General features: G+C 40.2%; 1 protein-coding gene across 2 annotated transcripts in view; it reads left to right on the forward strand.

Moving 5' to 3' along the window:
- Positions 1 to 22,022, forward strand: part of Lrp6 (LDL receptor related protein 6) — a 130,614-nt gene that overhangs the window by 78,888 nt on the left and 29,704 nt on the right. For both annotated transcript variants that reach the window (XM_028894475.2, XM_028894476.2), the window contains 6 exons: positions 7,051 to 7,267; positions 7,711 to 8,000; positions 9,213 to 9,439; positions 12,362 to 12,546; positions 13,083 to 13,409; positions 21,816 to 22,018. In XM_028894475.2, the coding sequence (XP_028750308.1) occupies positions 7,051 to 7,267; positions 7,711 to 8,000; positions 9,213 to 9,439; positions 12,362 to 12,546; positions 13,083 to 13,409; positions 21,816 to 22,018 (1,449 nt within the window). The remainder of the gene's footprint in view (positions 1 to 7,050; positions 7,268 to 7,710; positions 8,001 to 9,212; positions 9,440 to 12,361; positions 12,547 to 13,082; positions 13,410 to 21,815; positions 22,019 to 22,022) is intronic.

A 22,022-nucleotide genomic window follows, 5' to 3' on the forward strand; every position in this document is an offset into this window, starting at 1 on the left:
GGAGAAATCTTAGGCCTTAATTTTAGGGTGAAAGCATTTTGGTCTTATTTCTAAGATGGCTCATTTTGGTCTCACAAAGCCTGATGCTGTTTCCCGAGTTCCTGTGTGAGTTTTCTGCTTCAGTGAAAGCATCTCTTTTGGAATCCATCACATGACATACTAAGTGCATTCTTGACCATGTGACGTTAGCATATGTTAGTTCTTTTCTTCTAGAACTGCCTTGTCTTTTTCAAAATTCTAATTCTTCAAGATGAATTCCAGCTACTGCTTTCTGAAGGTTTTCCCTGTTCTCTGTAGTCAACAAAGAGGGATATGCTTAAGGGTTTGAGTGTAAATACAGCTCACCTCCTTGACTAGGCTTTTATTACCTTAGGTGGGAGAAGCCTTGTTCTCATTTACCATGGCATTCATCATGCCTTTGGTGATGATTTTGGGTGAATTAGCTGTACTTATTAATGTGTGGTTTAGGGTGAGATGGGTAGAAAAGTCACGGTAGACTGTAGGTGTAATTCTGAACAGTCTTATTAAATAAGAAACACAGAGCCAAATGTGGAGTTAGAAGCCCAGCGATCGAGCTGCAGCCTTCTTACCCCTGCTGCCGCTGTCGTCCTTCCTCTGAGAAAAGAGACCCACTTCCTGTGTGTCTGTATTTTTATAGACTTTCTGTTCTGCCTTCTCATTGGTTGTAAACCCAACCACATGACCTCCTCGTCACTGCCTGTCTATACAGACCTCCAGGTCTCTATGGTTGTATTGAGATTAATGGTGTTTGTCTCCATGCTGACAGTGTCCTTGAACACACAGACTTTGCCTGCCATGTGATCAGATTAAGGGCATGTGCTACCACTGCCAGACTTCTGCTAAATGGCTTGCTATTAGCTCTGACCTCCATATTTATTAACATACAAATACAATCACATTTCAGCACAAATAGAATATCACCATAGTAGACCCCACCAAATTGGCAAAGTGCTCCCTTTGTGTCCTAATCTAGTTTTACTAAGTAGCAAAAGTAAATAGGACTGAAGTTAGGAAGTAGGAATAAAGCTGCAGCCTCACAGTTGTTCACTGGCTGCCAGGACATCATAGGCCTGTATTAGTTTTATCCTTTAACAGTGTGGTTATTTGGGTCTTATTTCTACATACTCTTTTATACTTATGTACTTATTTTTATTTTATAGCATTATATTTTAATAATTAATTTTATCTGTTATACTTAGGTATTAAAACATTTCAGTAAAATAAATTTTAACCAGTAGGAACTAACATTTACCAAACACCTACTTTGCATTTGACACTGTTACAGATTTAACATTATTTTAATTTGTTTTTTGACTAACCAGTGTTAGTAGTGGTTCACTTGCTATCTAATAAGTGATAGAGAATCTGAACCTAGTTAAACTGTTTCTGTTACTGTTATTTGCTATCACTTGAGATTTAAATAAAAAGAGCAGAGGACTTGAAAAGAGGGTAGTTATTAAATAGAAGATGCAGAATTATACAAGCTAAAAAAGTCATTTTGAATTATGGTTTAAATTTTTTTTTTTTTTTGATTTTTCCAGACAGGGTTTCTATGTGCAGCTTTGCACCTTTCTTGGGACTCATTTGGTAGTCCAGGCTGGCCTCGAACTCACAGAGATCCGCCTGCCTCTGCCTCCCGAGTGCTGGGATTAAAGGCGTGCACCAGCACCGCCCGGCCTGGTTTAAATTTTTTTTATTTGTGATTTTTAGTTTTATTCTTAGCCTGTTATCCAGATTCATACCTAATCATTCACTTTTTAAAAAATATTATTTTTATTTTATGTGTATGAATATTTTGCCTGCATGCATTGTGTGCATGCCTGGTGTCTACAGAGGCATCAGATTCCCTGGAATGGGAGTTACAGAGGGTTGTGAGCTGCCTGCCTTATTGGTGCTGGGAATAGAGCCCGAGTCTACTGAATGAGCAGCCAGTGTTCTTAACCACTGAGCCATCTCTCCAGGCCCCAGTCATTCATTTTTTAAATTAAAAATTTTATTTCTATTTTGTGTGTACGGTTGCTGGTGCATGTGGTGGGCCCATATGGAGGCCAGAAGTCAATCTCATTCTCAGATGTTGTCCATTATATCTTTTGAGACAGGAACCCTTAGGAGCTCACTAGGCTACCTGACAAGAAAGCCCCAAGAATCTGCTGTTCCCACCTTCCCAGCTCTGGGATTGTGAGCGTGTGCCACCAAACCGCGCTTTTGTGTGGTTTCTGGGGAGCAGACAGGCAGGGTCTGTGCTTGTGCAGCGTGCACTTCGCTGACTGAACCGTCACCCAGCCCTCTGCTGTCTTGATTTCAGTTGTTCATTCATTCACTCAAATGAACAAGCAGAATGATACAGGGTGGTAATGCTCAGAGAGAAGAATTGGTAGGCCCTTCAGTATTTTTGAAGTAGAAATATAAATTTTGTTTTACATTATTTGGTATTAGACATCTTGTTTGTACTTTTAGACCAGCAAATTCATTTTATTAGGATGGATAACTTTGAATGTAATCAACAAATTAATGTAATTTATTAAATGTAGTATGATGCAAGATAATTTATTTAAGATAGCAATAAAACTAGTCATAAAGTTACAGCAGACTTGTTTTAGTATACCTTAAGTTTATAAGAAGGTTTGATAATAAAGAATATTTAGCACCCTGTGTAGGGTGCTCTCTGACGAGATGATGAACATCTCTTAGTGGAGAACACAGTTTACTTTTTCATACATGACTTAGATGAGATGGTAGTGCATTTTTCCTGAAGAGGCAGGTAGAAATACGGCCATAGGAACTAACCAAAAAGTCATGTTTGCCAACATATTTCTATAATTCTAGCCCTTTGGAGGCTGAGTCAGGATGCTGGAGGGTTCCAGACCCTTTGGCTGTGTAACAAGAGCCTCTGACCAAACAAGGTGTACAAAGACCCTAATCAGACCTTGGACTAGAACTTACTGATTCTCCCGCTCCCGTGTGTGTGTGTGTGTGTGTGTGTGTGTGTGTGTGTGTGTGTGTGTGCGCATTTGGAAATCAGAGGTCAGTGCCAGAGATGTCTTCTTCAGTCACTTTTTGAGACAGTGTTTCTCACTGAGCTCGAGCCTCACTCAGTAGGTTAGGGCTCAGGGATCTGTCTGTCTCTGCCTCCCCAGCACTGGGATTATTAAGCCGTGCCTGGCTTATTGTGTGGGTGCTAGGGATACACCTCAAGTCTTTAGGCTTTTGTGACAGGCATTTTACTGACTGAGCCTCCTCTCCAGCCCTAGAACTTAGATTTGTAAGTTTTCTACATAAAGTTAAAAGAAGAAATTGGGTTGACTCAGGATCTTTGAATTATATTAATCTTGAAAAATGTGAAGCCATGGTTTGGGGGTGGGGAAAGGAACCAGTGAAATAAACAAAAATGAAAAGCAACTTCACTATTAAAAAAAAAAATCCAATTTTGCTGAATAAGCTTGGTGGAGCTTCAGTGGGTATTTAAGAATACTGAATATTAAAAAGGAATGGAAAGCTCATAGGAACTGAGGGAAGCAGGAGAGGAGTTGGAGGCCATTTTTAGTAGTTCATCTGAGTTATAGTTTGGAATCCATGTCAGCAATTAAAAGAATTAATGATAGGAGGAGGAGACTGTTGTCACAGATCATATGCAGATCAATAAAATAAGAACAGCTGGTTGACAGTGGATGTGCAGAATCATTCCGTTTGTATACTCTTTCTGAGATGCTATGTAAAAGCACAGGGGAACTCCTGGGAAGTATTGGGAGGAAATTCTTGGAATGTGTGATGGAGCTTAGAGTGCTTGCCTAGGACACCTGAAACCCTGGATTCCAACTTCAATATGGGATGGAGTAAAAGTCAAATACTCTCCTTAATTAAGATTGGACTAATGGGGCTGGATAGATGGTTAGCAGTTAAGTACATCTTCTCTTCTTCTAAAGGACCCAAGTGCATGCAGTTCCCAGCACCCACACCAGCAAGCTCACAATGGTTTGTGACTCCACCCCCAGGGGCTCCGACACCTTTGTCCCCCTTGAGTACCTGCACTAATGTGTACACGCCCACATGCAGATACAAACACTTACACATAATAAAAATAATCTTAACAAGATAAGGACATAGTACAGAGTTCTAAGTAAGCTTCCCCTGCTTAAGACACCTTTCCAATTTAGATATCTAGTAAAGGAAAGATTTTTCATGCCAAAATTGAGAGTAGTCAGAGATTAGGGCCAGGAATAGAAAGGGATGGAGAATGTGTGCATTCTTCTGGCCCAGTGTGTCTTGCCAAGGATTTAAAATTTAGGGGCGGGGCAGGAAACAGCATTTGTGGTTCGAGCAGTAACACTGCAGGAATGAGAGTGAGAGCAGTCTCCTGCCTGCGGTTGGAGAGAGGGCTTGAGAGCGCCCACAGGCCATTCTAGCAATCCCACAATCCCACTGTACATTCTGGTCACTGATATTTTTAAGGTGTATTTAGGCTGGGAATGGTGCCACATTCCTGTCACCCCAGCACTAGGGGGCTCGCAGCAGGAAAATCTCGAGTTAGTGATCATTCTGGGCCATATTGTATGTTCTAGTTCAGAAAAGAACACTAAATAAAATGTGAATTCGAACCCTTTGTATTACAAACTACTTCTAAGAGCCTGGGTAAATTGTGAGAGCTGGAGAGTGGAGAGGAAGGTTTATAGACAGGATAATAGCAGCCACAGTAATTATTTATTTTTCCCTTTATCCACAGTTATATTCTTGCTATATGCGACTTCTTTATGCCCTCTAGTCCTCTCAAGTAGGCAGTTACTATTTTTTCTTTTTTAATGAACAACACACATTTTGTAGTAGGAGAAATCAAGAGTTTAAAAGTAACACTTTAATCATTAAGATTAAAAAGAGTACAAATTGTTTGTAAAAGCCAGGCATACAAACAGGGTAGTTTCTCTTGCTTTGCCTTATTTGTGATAAAAGTATTCAGTTCATTGTGTTCTTAGTTTAAAAACCACTTACCATTTACTAACTATGGCTTGAATAGTGACTCTAGAAGGAATTTGAGGCCCTGCTAGAACACACATTCAAGCTAGACACATGAAGAAGTAACTGACTCCTTTTCACTGGCTACCCTTTTACCTTCACACACTCTTTTGATATTATACCTAAAATAGACAGGTGGCTTAGCAGTTAAAAAGCACTTGTTGCTCTTGTAGAGAACCAGAGTTCGGTTTTCTAACATTGGGCAGGTTACAGCTACTAGTGACTCGAGTTCTAAAGTATCCTACATCCTCTTCTGGTCTCCATTGGCACCTGCATGCATCTGCGCATACATACATGCTCATATATACATGTAGACACAGACATATTTAAAAAATAAAAATAATTTAAAATGTTACTTACACATAAATATGATCTAAGAATGATCTATTGAAAGAAAATGTGAATAATACAAAGTTTCAGCTTTTTCCCCCCAATTAGATGTAACTTCAATAAGTGTTTCATGAAGAACATGGAATAGTGTCTAGGTTTTGATCTTCAGAAAATGTTGTTTACTGTTACATACAGTTGCCTAATAGTCCCATTATATCTGACAGAGATAAAGATGAATATAATCTCTTACACTAGATATACATCAAATATTATTGAAACTTGCAAGTGATAGTACAAGGATACAGCGGTTTTGTTTGATCAGTTTCCAAGTGCTCGATTTCTTTGATGATGGAAGTTCAGCAAATATGTGTGAACTTGGAGAGAAGGTAGACAAGATAACATGTGGTTGCCCATACAGACAATTGCAGTGCTGACTTACTTGGACCACCCCACCCCCTCACCTTTCCTGTCTCCTGTGTCCTTTGCCAGCCTCTGAGTTGTTATGTAGTCTGAGGATGACCTTGAACCTCTGATCTTCCTGTCTCTACCATGTCCTTTTTTTTTTTATTTGTAGTGCTGGGGACTGAACTTGGGGCTTTCTGTGTGCTTATACCAGTTGAGCTATACCCTCAGTCCCTTACTTGGAATATTTCTTTTTTTTTTTTGGTTTTTCGAGACAGGGTTTCTCTGTGTAGCTTTGTGCCTTTTCCTGGAACTCACTTGGTAGCCCAGGCTGGCCTCAAACTCACAGAGATCCGCCTGGCTTTGCCTCCCGAGTGCTGGGATTAAAGGCGTGTGCCACCATCGCTGGCCTGGAATATTTCTTATTGAGTTTATGGATTCAAAAATTAATATTTGCATGTAAGATTATATCTGTTGCCTTTTAAGGTTTGTAGAGGTAGGTGTTGTTAACATGTTCATATGTTTAGTACCAAAATTAAGATCTCTGAAGACTGATTTGCCTAGCATACAGGCTATTTACAACTGCAGCAATAATCTCATGAAGGAAGTTAAACATTAGGGAAGTTTCTCCATCGCTCCAAACAAGATTAGTACAGGTTGCTGCAAATACATGGCTGGATTTCCTAATATAGCTCTTGGGTAATTGGGAAGAATAGGTATAGCTTTGACTATTGAAATGTATTTGCACAGAGGGTATTGCAGGCTCTATGTACAGTACTTTCATAATAAGGTCCTCAAAAGAGTGATTTACTGAGACATCTTATCCTTTTATCTATTAAATTTTTGTTGATGGTTGTTATTTAAATAATAAAATTAGAAGCGTTAACTCTCTTTACAAGTAATGTGACTTTAATGAATCTTAAATTCCTTAGGAAAAAAAGCCAGACTCTAAAGGATGAGTTAAAACATTGTAAAGCAAAATAGTGTGTTATGTACTTTGTATCTGAGAAAAACATGCAAACTTAAAGATAATTTATTGAATTTTGGCAGTCATTTAATGCAAGAGTTTCATACTAAATCTAAGCTTACCAGAAAAATTTTAAGGGAAGAATACTAGGAAATTAGAAAAAGAGGCAAACGTGAACTTAAGATGAATGTTTGAAATTATTCTCATTGAATCATTTTGTTTTGTGATGCATTCATTGTCTTAGCAGGCGTTCTCATTTTACACCGCTTCAAAGGATAAGTCCTGACCTAATCTTCCTCCTTCTCTTCCAACTTAAACTGAAGGTTATGAATACTGATGGCACTGGGAGACGAGTGCTGGTGGAAGACAAAATCCCTCACATATTTGGGTTTACCCTGTTGGGTGACTATGTTTACTGGACTGACTGGCAGAGGCGGAGCATCGAAAGAGTACACAAACGAAGTGCAGAAAGGGAGGTCATCATAGACCAGCTGCCCGACCTCATGGGACTGAAGGCCACAAGTGTTCACAAAGTCATTGGTGGGTCATTCCAGGGTCTCTTAGAAATGGAGACTAGATCTAGAAATGATGAAGAGAGACAGGCAGCAGCTTGTAAAGCATAGAAGTAAATTGTTGATGTTTGAAGCGATCATCTTTACTGTATCTGCCTAGTGTTCTGACTTCACAGTGTGCTCCTGGTATGTGCAGACCCATAGGCAGCCACCTTCATCAAACGAACTCAGCCTTGCTGTATAAGTAATGCATCTTATTTTAAAGCTTACTGTGGGTATAAAGCATTTGTTCATACTTGTACACACAGATAGTCCTGATACTGCTTGTTTGTAAAAATAGAGTGGAAACTAGGTCAGGACCAACACAATCATGTCTTTATGAACCAAATGTATTCTACTTTAGAAGTGAATATGTGTTGATTGTGTGAATATATATTTTTCTGTGCCTTTTGTAACATACTTTTCTTTTAGGTTCCAACCCCTGTGCTGAGGAAAATGGAGGATGTAGCCATCTTTGCCTCTATAGGCCTCAGGGACTTCGATGTGCCTGTCCCATTGGCTTTGAGCTCATCAGTGACATGAAGACTTGCATTGTTCCTGAGGCTTTCCTTCTGTTTTCACGGAGAGCAGATATCAGACGCATATCTTTGGAAACAAACAATAATAATGTGGCCATTCCTCTCACTGGTGTAAAAGAAGCGTCTGCTTTGGATTTTGATGTCACTGACAACAGAATTTACTGGACTGATATATCACTGAAGGTTAGCAAAGAAGTTTGGAGTGTAAATGCCGGGGCTGAAAGTGAGAGCTTGAATTGCAGTGTCATTGAATCACAGTAACACAGCTACAGTAGCCTATACCAGCTGACTGTAGTAGAAAGTGCTGCTTGTGAATTACATCAGCCTTTTGTTTTGTTTTTCCTAGAATTAATATTGAGAAGCTTATTGAGCTAGTGAGGAAACTCCTGACTATAAAATCTGGAGGTAGTCTTTCTTTCTTCTAGATTGTGACTTTATTTCAGATAACTTTTGTACACTTTTAACTTGCAAAGAATGTGAGATGTTGGAACCAGACAGTTGGATTCTAGTGGTGTTTAAGTAAAGAAAATCTACTAATTGAGTGGAGTGGTGGGGAGTAAATGAACCTTGGCGTTAGCTAGGTGAGCCACCATCTTGCAGGACTCTTGTATTAAGTGAGAATATCTGCAGATACACACCACTTATATACCACTTGGCCTGGAACTTGTTAGGAGCTAACATCTGTTATTAGCTTTTAAAATTGACGGGGTTCAAAATCTTAATGATCATATAGAAATTGGTTCTGTTTGTTTTATGAGCTTAGAGGAAGCTGAGATCTGAATTGACACTGACCCTAGCATGCTTTCAGGTGTCTTCAGAAAATGACTACCAGTGAGCTTATTATAGCTTTCTAGTCCCTTCTTGTTCACTTGATTACCTAGAAATTCCAAAGAAAACTCATTCTGGGTAGATGGCTCCATGGGTTAGATTGTGTATTCTGTGAGCATGATGACCTGAGTTCAAATCCCTAGACTCCATATAAAAAGCCATGCATGACTTTGCATGTCTGGAACCCCAGTATTGAGGAGTAGAGACAGGGAGATCCAAGAGCTTGCTGGCTTGCTAGTCTAGCTCAGTGAGCTTCTGGTTCAACGAGAGACCCCATCTTAAAGGAATATGGTGAAGAGCAGTGGAAGAAGACACCGGTGTTCTTCTCTGTCCTGTGCCTGTGCATACACAATGTACCTAGATAAACAAAAACAATCAGGTATCCCATTCCACTGCCGTAATAAGAAAAAATTTTTGATTCTTCACCATTTCAGAAATTTCCCCCGAAAGTGGCTATAACACAGTTGCATTTATTAAAAATGGTCACTTCTGCATCTTTGTACCACCAATAATCCAGGCTTCCGGATAATGTGTCTTGTGTCTTAATTGCACATTGTATTTTTGCAGACTATTAGCAGAGCCTTTATGAATGGCAGTGCACTGGAACATGTGGTAGAGTTTGGCTTAGATTATCCAGAAGGCATGGCAGTGGACTGGCTTGGGAAGAACTTGTACTGGGCAGACACAGGAACGAATCGCATCGAGGTGTCAAAGTTGGATGGACAGCACCGACAGGTTTTGGTATGGAAAGACCTCGACAGTCCCCGAGCTCTGGCACTGGATCCTGCTGAAGGGTAAATAGCTTTATGTATGTATTCTTCATAGCTTTATCACACAGTGGTTATGGATTATATCCTTGATACCTTAATGTTTATTAATAGTCTAACAACTAAATGATAGGAGAGGCTGGGCAGCAGGGGTGCACACCTTTAATCCCAGCATTTGGGGGGCAGAGCCAGGCGGGTCTCTGTGAGTTCGAAGCCAGCCTGGTCTATAGAACGAGATCCAGCACGGGTACCAAAACTACACAGAGAAAAACCCGTCTCAAACAAAACAAAACAAATGATAGGAGAGATTTGTTTTAAAACCAGTTATTGCTGGGCATAGTGACTCATGCCTGTAAGACCAGCATTTGGCATGCTGAGGCAGAAGCATTGCTGTAAATGGAGGCTTTTCTATGTCCTGTCCCGTCCTGTAGCCACTTCCGGATAATCACTCAGAGACTTATATTAATTATAAATGTTTGGCCGATGGCTCAGGCTTATTACTAACTAACTCTTACATTTAAACTAACCCATTTCCATTAATCTATGCATCGCCATGTGGTTTGTGGCTTACCGGCTCTCTGACATCTTATTCCTTGGCAGCTGGATCACATCTGCCCGACTCTGCCTTTCTTCTCCCTGTATCTCCATTTGACTTTCTTACCCAGTCTTATTCTGCCTGGCTATAGGCCAAAACAGCTGTACTTATCAACCAATAAGAGCAACCATATTCATAGCATACAAAAAGACCATCCCACAACTCATTACTACCAACTTCAGCTACATCATGAATTCCATGCCAGCTTGGGCTACAGATAGAGACTTTGTCTCAAAAACAAACAAAAACAAAAAAACCCAGGGGATTCATATTTTGCTGCTTAATAATAATTCATTGCTAAAATTTACTTCATCATTATAACATTGAATGAAGAAAGTAAAATAGATTTCACAATAAAATATTAACTGATCAGTATTAATATACTGAGTGAACAGTGTTGATTTATCATCCTCCTACATTTAGTTACTACTATCTCTCAAATCCCTCCGTTATGTAGATTCCAGACTTCTATTGGAAACCCACTAAAACAGTGTTCTATACTGAAAACAACTAATGTGGGTCCCCCTCTCCTACTCTGCTTTTGCTTTCTACAATTCTACTTACTAGTGGTCTAGAAATAGTGGTTAAAGCATTCAAGAAATGAACAGATCATACATTTTAAATTGCTTTTATTATGCTATGTATTTTTTCTATTTCTTATTAGTTGTTAATCTTTCGGGGCCAAATTTATACATTAAACTTTGTATAAATGAGTGTAGAAATAAACATAGTTTATATAGTTTGTTAATATTGTAGTTTCAGATATACAGTGTGGGGGATGTGTTAGAATGTATTCCTTACAAGTAGGGGTGGATTACTATGTATTTCAGAAAGTGCCATTCATTTTATCTGTGTATATTTGTGTGTGTCTGTATGTGTATGAATGTTGTTTGAAATCCAACCAAGTCCTTGCCCCCAAGTGCTTGCCCCCAACAGTTGCATTTTAGGATACCCATTAGTTTAAAGTGGGCAGTTAGTACAGTCTTTATTGTAAACTTAGAAAATCAGTGGCATTATGTAATAGACTAACCTGTTTATTACAGCACAATTTTTTAGCATTAGGTAGTCCTTATTGCAGGAGTCAGCATGTTTTCATGTAGCAGCTGAGACTCTTGAAAATTAAGAAAATAGTTTGTAATGAAATTCTCACATTAAGTTCACCATTAGGTTTTTGTTTATATAGTTGGGAGGCCATATGAAGGACAGCTTCTTTGTATACTAGTAGTTATAGTGGGATCATGGTGATCTTTGCTTTAAGCACTAGTTGCCAGTCAGTTAAATTCAGTACTTAGAACTGTGAAGTTTCTCTATGGATTTGAATGTTGTGCACATGGCTCTCAATTGACAAGAGCAGATGTGAACCAAGTCTAGGACAACTCTGATTTTCAGAAAGATGTTCATAGCAAATGCTACCAGGTGAACCTTTAGTTAACAGGCTGTTGAGTGAATGTGTATGTCCTTAAGCATTCCATGAGCTGGCATGTGGAGTAAGGCCCCAGGGAGCATTAGCAGCTCTCTAGCTTAGCTGGAAAAGCCTTTGGTAAGGGTAAGATTCTGGTTCTAGCTATGATGTGTAATTGACTTGAACACATGAGGTGGAGCTTTCATATTTCTTTACCATTTTGGCCTTCCATATATATAAAAAGCCATAGGGAGCACTAAGATTAAAGTGACCCCTCAGAAAAGTCATATGCCAGTAGACAAATATTTTAAAATATCATAAGGATATTTATAAGTAGTTGTGCTCATTGCTCAGCCAATTACTAGGATGGTACATTGTGCTTATTTAGGTAGAGTGTTCCCTGGAACTGGATGACCAAATACATTTTCTAGCCTTGCCTTTGTTTTGAGCCTTTCAAAGGCTACTGTTTCTTTTGACATTAGTGTACTCTTGCAGCTTGTTTTTGAAGGAAGTTGATTATACAAGTTGGAAGGCAAATCCGGTATTTAAAAATTTTAAGTTACACTCAGAAATACAGAAAGATATTTTGGTAAAGTGAACCAGATTCTTAGACCAGACCGTTAATCATTTTCTTAATACCAGTTTTATAAATGTTAATGCTGCAGTAAAGAAATCATTGGTTTGTTTCCAGTTCCTAGGTCTGGGTGGAACAAATTGATTGGGAAGACTAAAGAGAGCTACATGACTCACATCTTTTTTGGAATGTGAGAAATATAGTTAGTTGGAAATGACTAAATACTTGGAAGAATCGTAGCCATGACTTTGTTTTATCGATATACTTGTTACTGTATATTTTCTTCAAGTTTATTCATATATTACTATACATGAATATGACCTCTTTTCTCCAGAAAATCAAATGTGAATTATTAAATTTCCATTGTTTTGAATCCAGATTTATGTATTGGACCGAATGGGGAGGAAAGCCTAAGATTGACAGAGCTGCTATGGATGGAAGTGAACGTACTACATTAGTTCCAAATGTGGGGCGAGCAAATGGTCTAACTATCGATTATGCTAAAAGGCGGCTTTACTGGACAGACCTGGACACTAACTTAATAGAGTCTTCTAATATGCTTGGTAAGGTTCACTGCTGTGTTCTCAGGTGCTGCATATGGAGAAGTCAGTGGTGCCTGCCACTCACTGTCTAGATGTTGCTGCTGACACTATGTCAGTAGCTAGCTTGTGTCTGTTTTGTTATTACTAATAGTCACCCAGTGACCTGGATTTATACATTTACTATGCAAAGTGTCATTCCTGTTGGATCTCTACTGATAATTTTGAAGGGATACTCTTGAGGTGATGCTTTTCTTGTGGCAGAAGGAAATACTGAACTATTAACTATTAAGTCCTCATGTAGAGGAAATAAAGCAAAAGTCAAAATAGACTACAGGAATTTAAAGAATCTTAGCAGAGATACGAGTTTGAAGCATAGAATCAGACTATAGATGGATTAATTTCAGAGGCCCGCTCTGGTTTTAGAATTGTTTTTATGAATTGTTCTATTTTAAATTGCTTACAAATATAATTTTCATGTTACCACCCTACAAAGGCACTTGTTCCTCACATGGTTCGTTTCTGTGACTCTCCCTTGTCTACTGACTTTCCCAAAATAGGACTCAACCGTGAAGTTATAGCAGATGACTTGCCTCATCCTTTTGGCTTAACTCAATACCAAGATTACATCTACTGGACAGACTGGAGCCGACGCAGCATTGAACGTGCCAACAAAACCAGTGGCCAAAACCGCACCATCATCCAGGGCCATTTGGATTATGTGATGGACATCCTTGTCTTTCACTCCTCCCGGCAGGCGGGGTGGAATGAATGTGCCTCCAGCAACGGGCACTGCTCCCACCTCTGCTTGGCTGTGCCAGTGGGAGGTTTTGTGTGTGGATGCCCTGCCCACTACTCCCTGAATGCCGACAACAGGACCTGTAGTGGTAAGCTACAGTATCCCCCAGAGGCAGCTAGAACTAGAAGAGAAAGCAGCATTTTGAGGATGCTTCCTCCCCTCAAAATGTATATCTTTTAAAGTAAAAAGTAGTGTAATTAAAAAAGAAGACTAATGGAAGACATAGAAGTTTTTGTCACTTAATTCATGATAGAACTTAATTTCATGTTGCCTTTTGCTTTTGAACTTTATTTAGTGAAAAATGTGTAGAGTGAGAGAAACCCATGTGTTAATACATAATGCTTATTTATTCATAAAAGAAGAGCAGTACAGTAGAACAAAGAGAATCCTAAAATATACTTCTTTGAAGTACGTAAAACAGGACAAACATAAGCATTTTAATTGTCAATGAAGCCATACAGGAAATGCATATGAAGAAGTTTAAACCCAGGGTGAAGCAGTAGTTGACAGATGGGGATGGTTCCCATGCCAACATAGTGCGTAGTCACTGCTTGATTCCAGACCTTCTCACCTGGTCATGGTTCAGAATTTGAAATGATGAGAGGGAAGGATGCCCCTATGTCTTAGTCAAAGTTCTATTGCTGTGAAGAGACACCATGACCATGGTGACTCTTATAAAGGAAAACATTTAATTGGGGCCGGCTTACAGTTTCAGAAGTTGAATCTGTTCTCATCATGATGGGAAGCATGGCAGCATGCAGGCAGACATGGTGCTGGTGAGTTAGCTGAGAGTTCTATACTCTACAGGCAGAGAAAGACACTTGGGCCTGGCTTGAGCATTTGAAACCTCAAAGCCCACACTGAGTAACACACTTAAGCAAGGCCACACCTACTTCAAGACTGAACCTCCTAATCGTGCCACTCCCTAGTGACCGAGCATCAAATCTGTGAGCCTATGGGGGCCATTCCTCTTCAGACCAGCACACCCTACATTATTTTTTAAAGTTAACAAAAATTTTACATTAAAAATGAACACATACACAGTGCTAATAACAAAGCATGTTGTGACATTGCTGGCCACAGAAAACCTGGTGTATGACTTAAGTATCTATGGAGACCCATATCTTGAGGATTAGATATGAAAATCAGTACATGGTCAAGAAATACATGGACAAATCAGATCAGGAACTCTTGGGAGGCAGGAGACCATCAGTTTGGAAGAAAGTGACAGCTTGGTATAAGATTTTAGATATAATTAGTGAAATCACGTCGTTATCTAAGGAAATGTATCTGAGATCATATAGGGAAGGATTTAATCTATTCTGAAATAGGCTTCAATTATGGAGGAAGAACACAGATTATAATTAAGAGATTATACTTTAGAGATTCCCACAAATTGTTTTTTTTTTCTTTATGCAAACTGGTCCTCCCCCACCCCCAACCCCCCGAGACAGGGTTTCTCTGTGTAGCTTTGTGCCTTTCCTGGAACTCAAGCTCAGTCGGTAGAGCATGAGACTCTTAATCTCAGGGTCGTGGAAACTCTTGCCCCACGTTGGGCGCCATTTGTAGCTAGAGTTTTCCTGCCTTGCCCACAGTCAGGACAAATCTTTCTCACCCGCCAGTCCCACAGCCGCTAAGACCCAACAAAGTAAACACAGAGACTTATATTGCTTACAAACTATATGGCCGTGGCAGGCTTCTTGCTAACTGTTCTTATATCTTAAGTTAATCCATTTCCATAAATCTATACCTTGCCATGTGGCTGGTGGCTTACCGGCGTCTTCACATGCTGCTGGTCATGGCGGCAGCTGGCAATGTCTCTCTGCCTCAGCCTTCCGCTTCCCAGAATTCTCCTCTCTCCTTGTCCCACCTACTTCTTGCCGGGCCACTGGCCAATCAATGTTTTATTTATTGACCAATCAGAGCAATTTGACATACAGACCATCCCACAGCACACTTTGTAGCCCAGGCTGGCCTTGAACTCACAGAGATCCGCCTGCCTCTACCTCCCGAGTGCTGGGATTAAAGGCATGCGCCACCACCAAACTGTTTTAAGACTTAATTTTTCTCATTTTAAAAATGTGAATAATAATAACTAGAGTTGCTGTAAGAGTTCAGTAAGATGCATGAAATCAGTGCGTGAAAAGTGATGTGGCTCTGGAGAAGACCTGGACTGCTGATGTGGTGGTGATGGTGGTGATGGAGAGCTGCTCATGGACTCTGGCTGTGCTTTGGAGTTAGACTAGATCTTGGAAGTGAGCTTGGTGTGGAGAAGAAGAGAGATGCAACAAAGCAAAGATGGTTTCCAAGTTTGGTGTCAGAGTCGATGCACTAACAGAGAGGAGTGGTAAGGCTGAGGGCACGTATTTCAGAGCTGCAGGTATTTATATGAGGTTACCTACAGGGAGAGTTGAATGCTGGGCCCAGCAGACTTGGGAAGGACCAGATAGCAAGTTTCAGGCACGTGGGTGTGTAGGCTCTGTTAACACCTCTCAGGTCTTCCAAGCTCTGTCCACTGTAGCATAACAGCAGCCACAGACAGTGTTAGAGAAAGGGCAGCGACCAGGTTTGGTTTATGGGCCACAGTTTGCAATATCTTTTTTCTTCTTGGTTTTTTGAGACAGGGTTTCTCTGTGTAACTTTGCGCCTTTCCTGGAACTCGCTCTGTAGCCCAGGCTGGCCTCAAACTCACAGAGATCCGCCTGCCTCTGCCTCTGCCTCCCAAGTGCTGGGATTAAAGGCATGCGCCACCACTGCCCGGCAGCTTGCAGTATCTTATGGAGAGAAAAAAACAGACCTAACAGCCAAAAGAATTGGTTCAGAAGGACAAGTTTGCAGAGGGTACTGAGAATTGGCATAGCTGGAGAACTAAGAAAAGTAGAGAGCATCAAGGTGCCAAAGAGAAGAGAGAAGACGGTTTCAAACCAGAGTTGCTGACCGCTGCTGAGAGGTTAGAGGAGGTCTTAAGAATAGCATCCATCCTTTAAGCAGTTGCCATCCATTTCACCTAAGGTGGGTCTTGTGACCACAAAGACAGTAACTTCAGGAAGGGATGGTGAAAGACAGGTTGGAGGACACTTGGACAGTGAGTTGTACAGAGAAAAGGAGGAACAGTGACGTACTTGGGTATTCCTCTCGAGAACCTCAGCTTTTGAGTGGGAGGAGAAAATGGAGTGAGAACTGTTCGAGAATAGAGACATAAGGAACATGGCAAGACTTCCTGAGATCATTGCGCATGTAGCTGCATATGTCCTGTGGGTTGGTTGGTGAGTGAACACCATGGGGAATTACTGTTGAGTGCCCCTAATATCTGTGTTTGACTGTCTGATTTAGTCAGCGGTGCCTCAAGGCGTCTTGTGTGCTCTTATGAGTGCTCTGTAATATTTGCATGGAGTTGTATTATGTATTATGAGGAGCTTAATGCATAAGTTCTTGCTTTCAAATTGTTTCAGCATTGTTTAATTTGCATCTTGACTGATTTTAAAAGCCAATTCAGACCAGCTTTTCTCTGGTCTCAAATGTGACAATGCTCTATCTCATTCAGAGTAAAACCCCCAACTTTTACAAGGCCTTCAGGGCTCAACATGAGCAATATCCCTCACATGAAAACAGCTTCTTTATCCCTCACTTCATAACTACATCTTTATCCCACATACCCCAGTTTCCTTGTCTCACCCCAGTTTCTACTATTCTTTCATTTGCTTTCTCTATAGCAGACACACTGGTCTCATAGCTTGTTTCAAATTGCAAATCAGTCCCATTTCAGGACCGTTGAGCTGCTTATTTCATCAGCTTGGCATGCTCTTCCTGCAAGACTTTGCCTGGCCATCCTTCATGTCTAAGTCTCTGCCTAATTGTGACCTGTGTAACAAGGCCAAGTTTGCAGCACTTAAAATGGAAAAAACTTCCACCAGGATCATTCCCACACCCTCCTTCCCAATAGCACTTAGAAGACTTTGTGTATAATATAATTTATACACTATTATTTATATACTGTTACTTCCTTTGTTATGTTTATTGCTTACTGTGTATTCCATGAAGCAGTAGTAGCTTTGTTTCTGTTTTCTTCATTGATGTATCTGAGGTGCTTCTGGTCCATGGTAGACAAATGGAGTAATGAGTGAAGAAATAAGGTGGTTCTATTAATTCAAATAAGGACGTTTGGCCTTCCACTCAGTAGCTTTTGTGATCTTGAGGAAAACTTAACTTTTCTGAGTTTGCTACCTATAAAATGATAATGTAGGGATTGAATGGCATTCTGTGTGACATGTTGAACTATAGGAATTAAATGACACTCTGTGTTGGAATAAAGGGATTACATGACATTCTGTGTGACTTGTGATGTGTTGGGATATAGGGATTAAATGGCATTCAGTGTGATGTGTGACATGCGACATGTTGATAATATACGGATTCAATGGCATCCTGTATGATGTATGACATGTTGGATAGCTGTTTTTCAATAGCTATTTTTTTTCTTTCCTTCCTCTAATTTTATTGTTACTTGCAAAATCAAGGCTATAGGGCTGTCTTTGTTGTCATTAAGTGCTTATTTATTTAGGTCATTTTTTTATTTTTTGATTTAATATGTCTTAAACACTACATGCTAGGCCTTATTTTAACCAGTGGAAAAAACTAACAGTGAATGAAATAGACAGAAATGCCTGCTTTCACTAAGCTTACATTTCCCTGGGACTGTTAAGATGAACAATATGAGGGCTCTATGGTGATAAGTGTTATGCAGGAATATTAAAAGGAAGAAAATGTGGTGACTGAGATTGCAGTGTTAATAAGGTTACTGGGAACTCCATGCTAAAGAGACATTTATATCAAGACTTGAAGGAAATGAGATGAGCTATGAGGGTGTCCACATCTGACTTGATAGGTTACTCAGGAGGTTGGTAGTGGAGTGAATAAGGACATTGAGAGATGAAAGCAGCAGCCAGATTTTACAATCCCATCTTCAGTCCTGAAGTGGCCCTATGGTACCTTGTGTAAACTGGAAAAGGTTGATCCCTTTGAACTTCCGCCATGTGCATAGCTTGGCTCATAAAGTGAAGGTTGCATATCTGTCCTTACTCAGGGCTGTTGGTACCGTGGATGGCATAGTCATATTTTGTAGGCTTGCCCATGGAGATCATCCTGTTCATACCAGAGCAACGGCTCCTTTCACTTAGATGAACGCTGGTGCTGACAGAAGACAGCTGAGACTGCCCCCGGCGCACACCTCCAGCTTCTGAGTCTTGTTTTCACCCAGTGACTATTTAATTTTATTTTACTTTGAGACAGGGTTTCCCAGGCTGACTTAAAGCTCTTCCTTGACCTTTTCATCCTCCTGCCTCATCTTTCAAGTGCTGGAATTATAGTAATGTACCACTCTGCTTGTGTTTTTTTTTTTTTTTAAGAACTTTCTATAGGAGATGTGAGAATGTGGTTGAGGATGAGAGGATAGAGTTAGACTTTAAATGGCGTATGTTGTGTCACTTTAAGCATGGATTGTAAGAAACTCAGCTTCCCCTGAGAAATAGTCCACCATTTATAATTGTTAATTTTTTAATTAAAATGTATCATACTTCAGTTTAATTGTGTGTGTACGCGTACACACACTACACGCTTATCCCATGGTATGCATGTGGAGGTCAGAAGACAACTTTAAGGAGTTGAAGTTCCTTTACTGTGTAGGTCCTAGAGATGGAACTTGAACCACAAAGTTTTGTGACAAGTACCTCTACCTTAATGAGCCATCTAAGTGTGTTCTTAGAGTTGAACTCTACTAAAATTGCTCATGGTTGTTAGGTCAATGTGTGATGAAGATTTCTAGTAGACTGGGTTGCTGTGGGATGGTCTGTATATCAAATCTGTTGCTCTGATTGGTCAATAAATAAAACACTGATTGGCCAGGCAGGAGGAAGTATAGGTGGGACAAGGAGGAGAATAATTCTGGGAAGTGGAAGGCTGAGTCAGAGAAACTGCCAGCCGCCACCATGACAAGCTGCATGTGAAGACACCAGTAAGCCACAAGCCATGTAGCAAGGTATAGATTTATGGAAATGGATTAATTTAAGATATAAGAACAGTTAGCAAGAAGCCTGCCACGGCCATACAATTTGTAAGCAATATAAGTGTCTGTGTTTACTTGGTTGGGTCTGAGCGGCTGTGGGACTGGCAGGTGACAGAGATTTGTCCTGACTATGGGCAAGGCAGGAAAACTCTAGCTACACTGGGTACTTCGTGAACCTTCTAAGCTGGACGTGGACTTTTCCCTATGAAGGACTTAACATGGAAGTACAGTGTTCCAAGTATCAGGCTTCATTGCCAGTACCAGTGAGTTCTTTTGTATGTATTTGAGTGTGGATATAAAGACAGACCCAACCACAAGTAAGAGCCATGAGGATTGGGAATTAGGCAGGGTGTTCTGGCATGGCCTCCTGAGTTTACATCCTTGAGAAGGACCTGCTTTTGCTGAGCACCAAGAAGAAAAAAAAAGTAAAGTATTGTTATCAAATTTGTGTATATAAACTATAGGAAACCCCGCTCACCCACTGCCGTCAATTTCTGTGGTTTCCATTACCTGTAGTCAGCCTCCATCTGGAAATAATGCATGGAAAATTCCAGAAATAATTCATAAGTTTTAAATTGCATGTGGTCCTGAGTATCACAGTGCAACTTATTTCAGTCTACCCAGGATCTGAATTATTATTTCTTTGTCTCACGCTTCTGTGCTCTATGTACTGTCGTCCTGATAGTTCCTTAGCAGCCATCTCTGATGTCAGAGCAGCTGTCACAGTGTCCTGAATGCTGTATTCAGGTGATCTTAATTCTCCTTAGTAGTCTCCCCAAAGCAAAAGGGGGCAATTATATTATGGTACATTATTATAATTTTTCTTACTCCCCTGTTTGCCTGTATGTATGCATGTCAATCACAGGTGTGCCTGGTGCTCATGGATATAAGAAAGGGGCATTGGATTCCCTGGAACTCAAGTCAGAGGAAGCTGTGAGCCACCATGTGGGTGCTGGGAATTGAACCTGGTACTGCAGCAGGAGAACAATTTCTCGGAACCAGTGAGCCATCTCTCCAGCCCTCGGTTAAACTGTATGGTAGACATATGTGTAGGGAAGAATGCAGCAAATAAAGGATTTTTACTGACAAACTGTCTTTATCAATAATGGGGTGGGCTATGTTTCAGTTAAGATTTAAAAATGCTTTTAGGGTTTCCTGTTGGTAACACTCTCAAATGTCATCTGTTGTTTGGTTGTTTCATTTGTTTTGAAGATAAGTTCTTATCATATAACCCAGGCTGGCCATGAAATCACTCAGTAGCCTCCTGCCTCCACTTCTCAGATGTTTTCCTGATCTGAAGATGACTACAGAGTAGTGAAAGGCTGTCCCTGGGAAAGGAAGTGTTGTCTTGGATACACTTTCTCATTTTATGAGTTAGAGTGTCATCTTACCATGGAAACAGAACATTTTTAGTGAAAATAGAAATACTTACCTTTTTTTATAAGTTTCCTTTATTTAATGTGTAGGAATGTTTGCCTGTGTGTAAGTATGTGTGCCATGTACGTGCCTGGTGCTCATGGGGGCGTCACAAAAAGATGTTAGTTCCCCTGGATTTGGGGATACAGACACTTATGATCTACCACGTGAGTTCTGGGAACTGAACTCACATCCTCTACAAGAGCATCAGGCACTTTTAACCACTAAGCTATTTTTCCATAACTTCTTATGTCTTTATCAAATGATTCATTAAAAATAAGATCTCTGTTATTTCTGCAAGACAGAAAAATAGGCTAGATGATTAAAAATCAATGCCCAGAGACATCTAGCTACAAAATTTTAAAGTATTTTTCTAATTAAGCATTTTAATTACTAAAAATGAAATACAAATCATTTATAGGTTTTATCCCTTTCCTGTAGCTCTAGAAGTAAGCCATTTATTTCCCAGCTAATACTCTTATCTATGCAGATGCAACTGAGCATTGGATTTTTTTTTTTATCAAATGCAAAGCTCTCTATTAAATAAGAGAAGACATATTAGTTATTTACAATGGAGCCGAAGGTCTAGTACATATGTAAGATATGAAGATCTAGTACTGTGTAACTGAAAAATAGTTGAGTAAAGACAAACTGGAAAGGAGTAAGTATTGCTCAAGGGACACAGAGTAAGCACTAGATTCTAGAAGTGGGAGGATCCCGTCTGTCTGGGAGTGGAGAGATGAAGAAAAGCTGAAGACATGTCAGTGCTGTGGTCCTGGAGGTGTGGGTGGAATTAGAACCAAACCAATGACAGAATTCATACAATTTATAACTGGCTCTATAATCAGAGTGCTAATTATTCTCTCTCTGAAGGAAGTTTCTGGAGGTGTGCCCAAGGGTTCTCCCCTCAGCCTTACTACTGTGTCGTTCTGTTGGAGATACAGGAAACAGGCTCACCAGGCTTGGGGTGGTAGAGAAGAGTCACTGTATTTCAGATTTGCTCTTTTCTCTTTTAAGCTCCTACCACTTTCCTGCTCTTCAGTCAGAAGAGTGCCATCAACCGCATGGTGATTGATGAACAGCAGAGTCCTGACATCATCCTTCCTATTCACAGCCTTCGGAATGTCAGGGCCATTGATTATGACCCTTTGGACAAGCAGCTCTACTGGATTGACTCTCGACAAAACATGATCCGAAAGGCACAAGAAGATGGTGGCCAGGTAA

The sequence above is a fragment of the Peromyscus leucopus genome, chromosome 3, assembly GCF_004664715.2.
Source record: "Peromyscus leucopus breed LL Stock chromosome 3, UCI_PerLeu_2.1, whole genome shotgun sequence".
In the NCBI taxonomy this organism is placed as follows: domain Eukaryota; kingdom Metazoa; phylum Chordata; class Mammalia; order Rodentia; family Cricetidae; genus Peromyscus; species Peromyscus leucopus.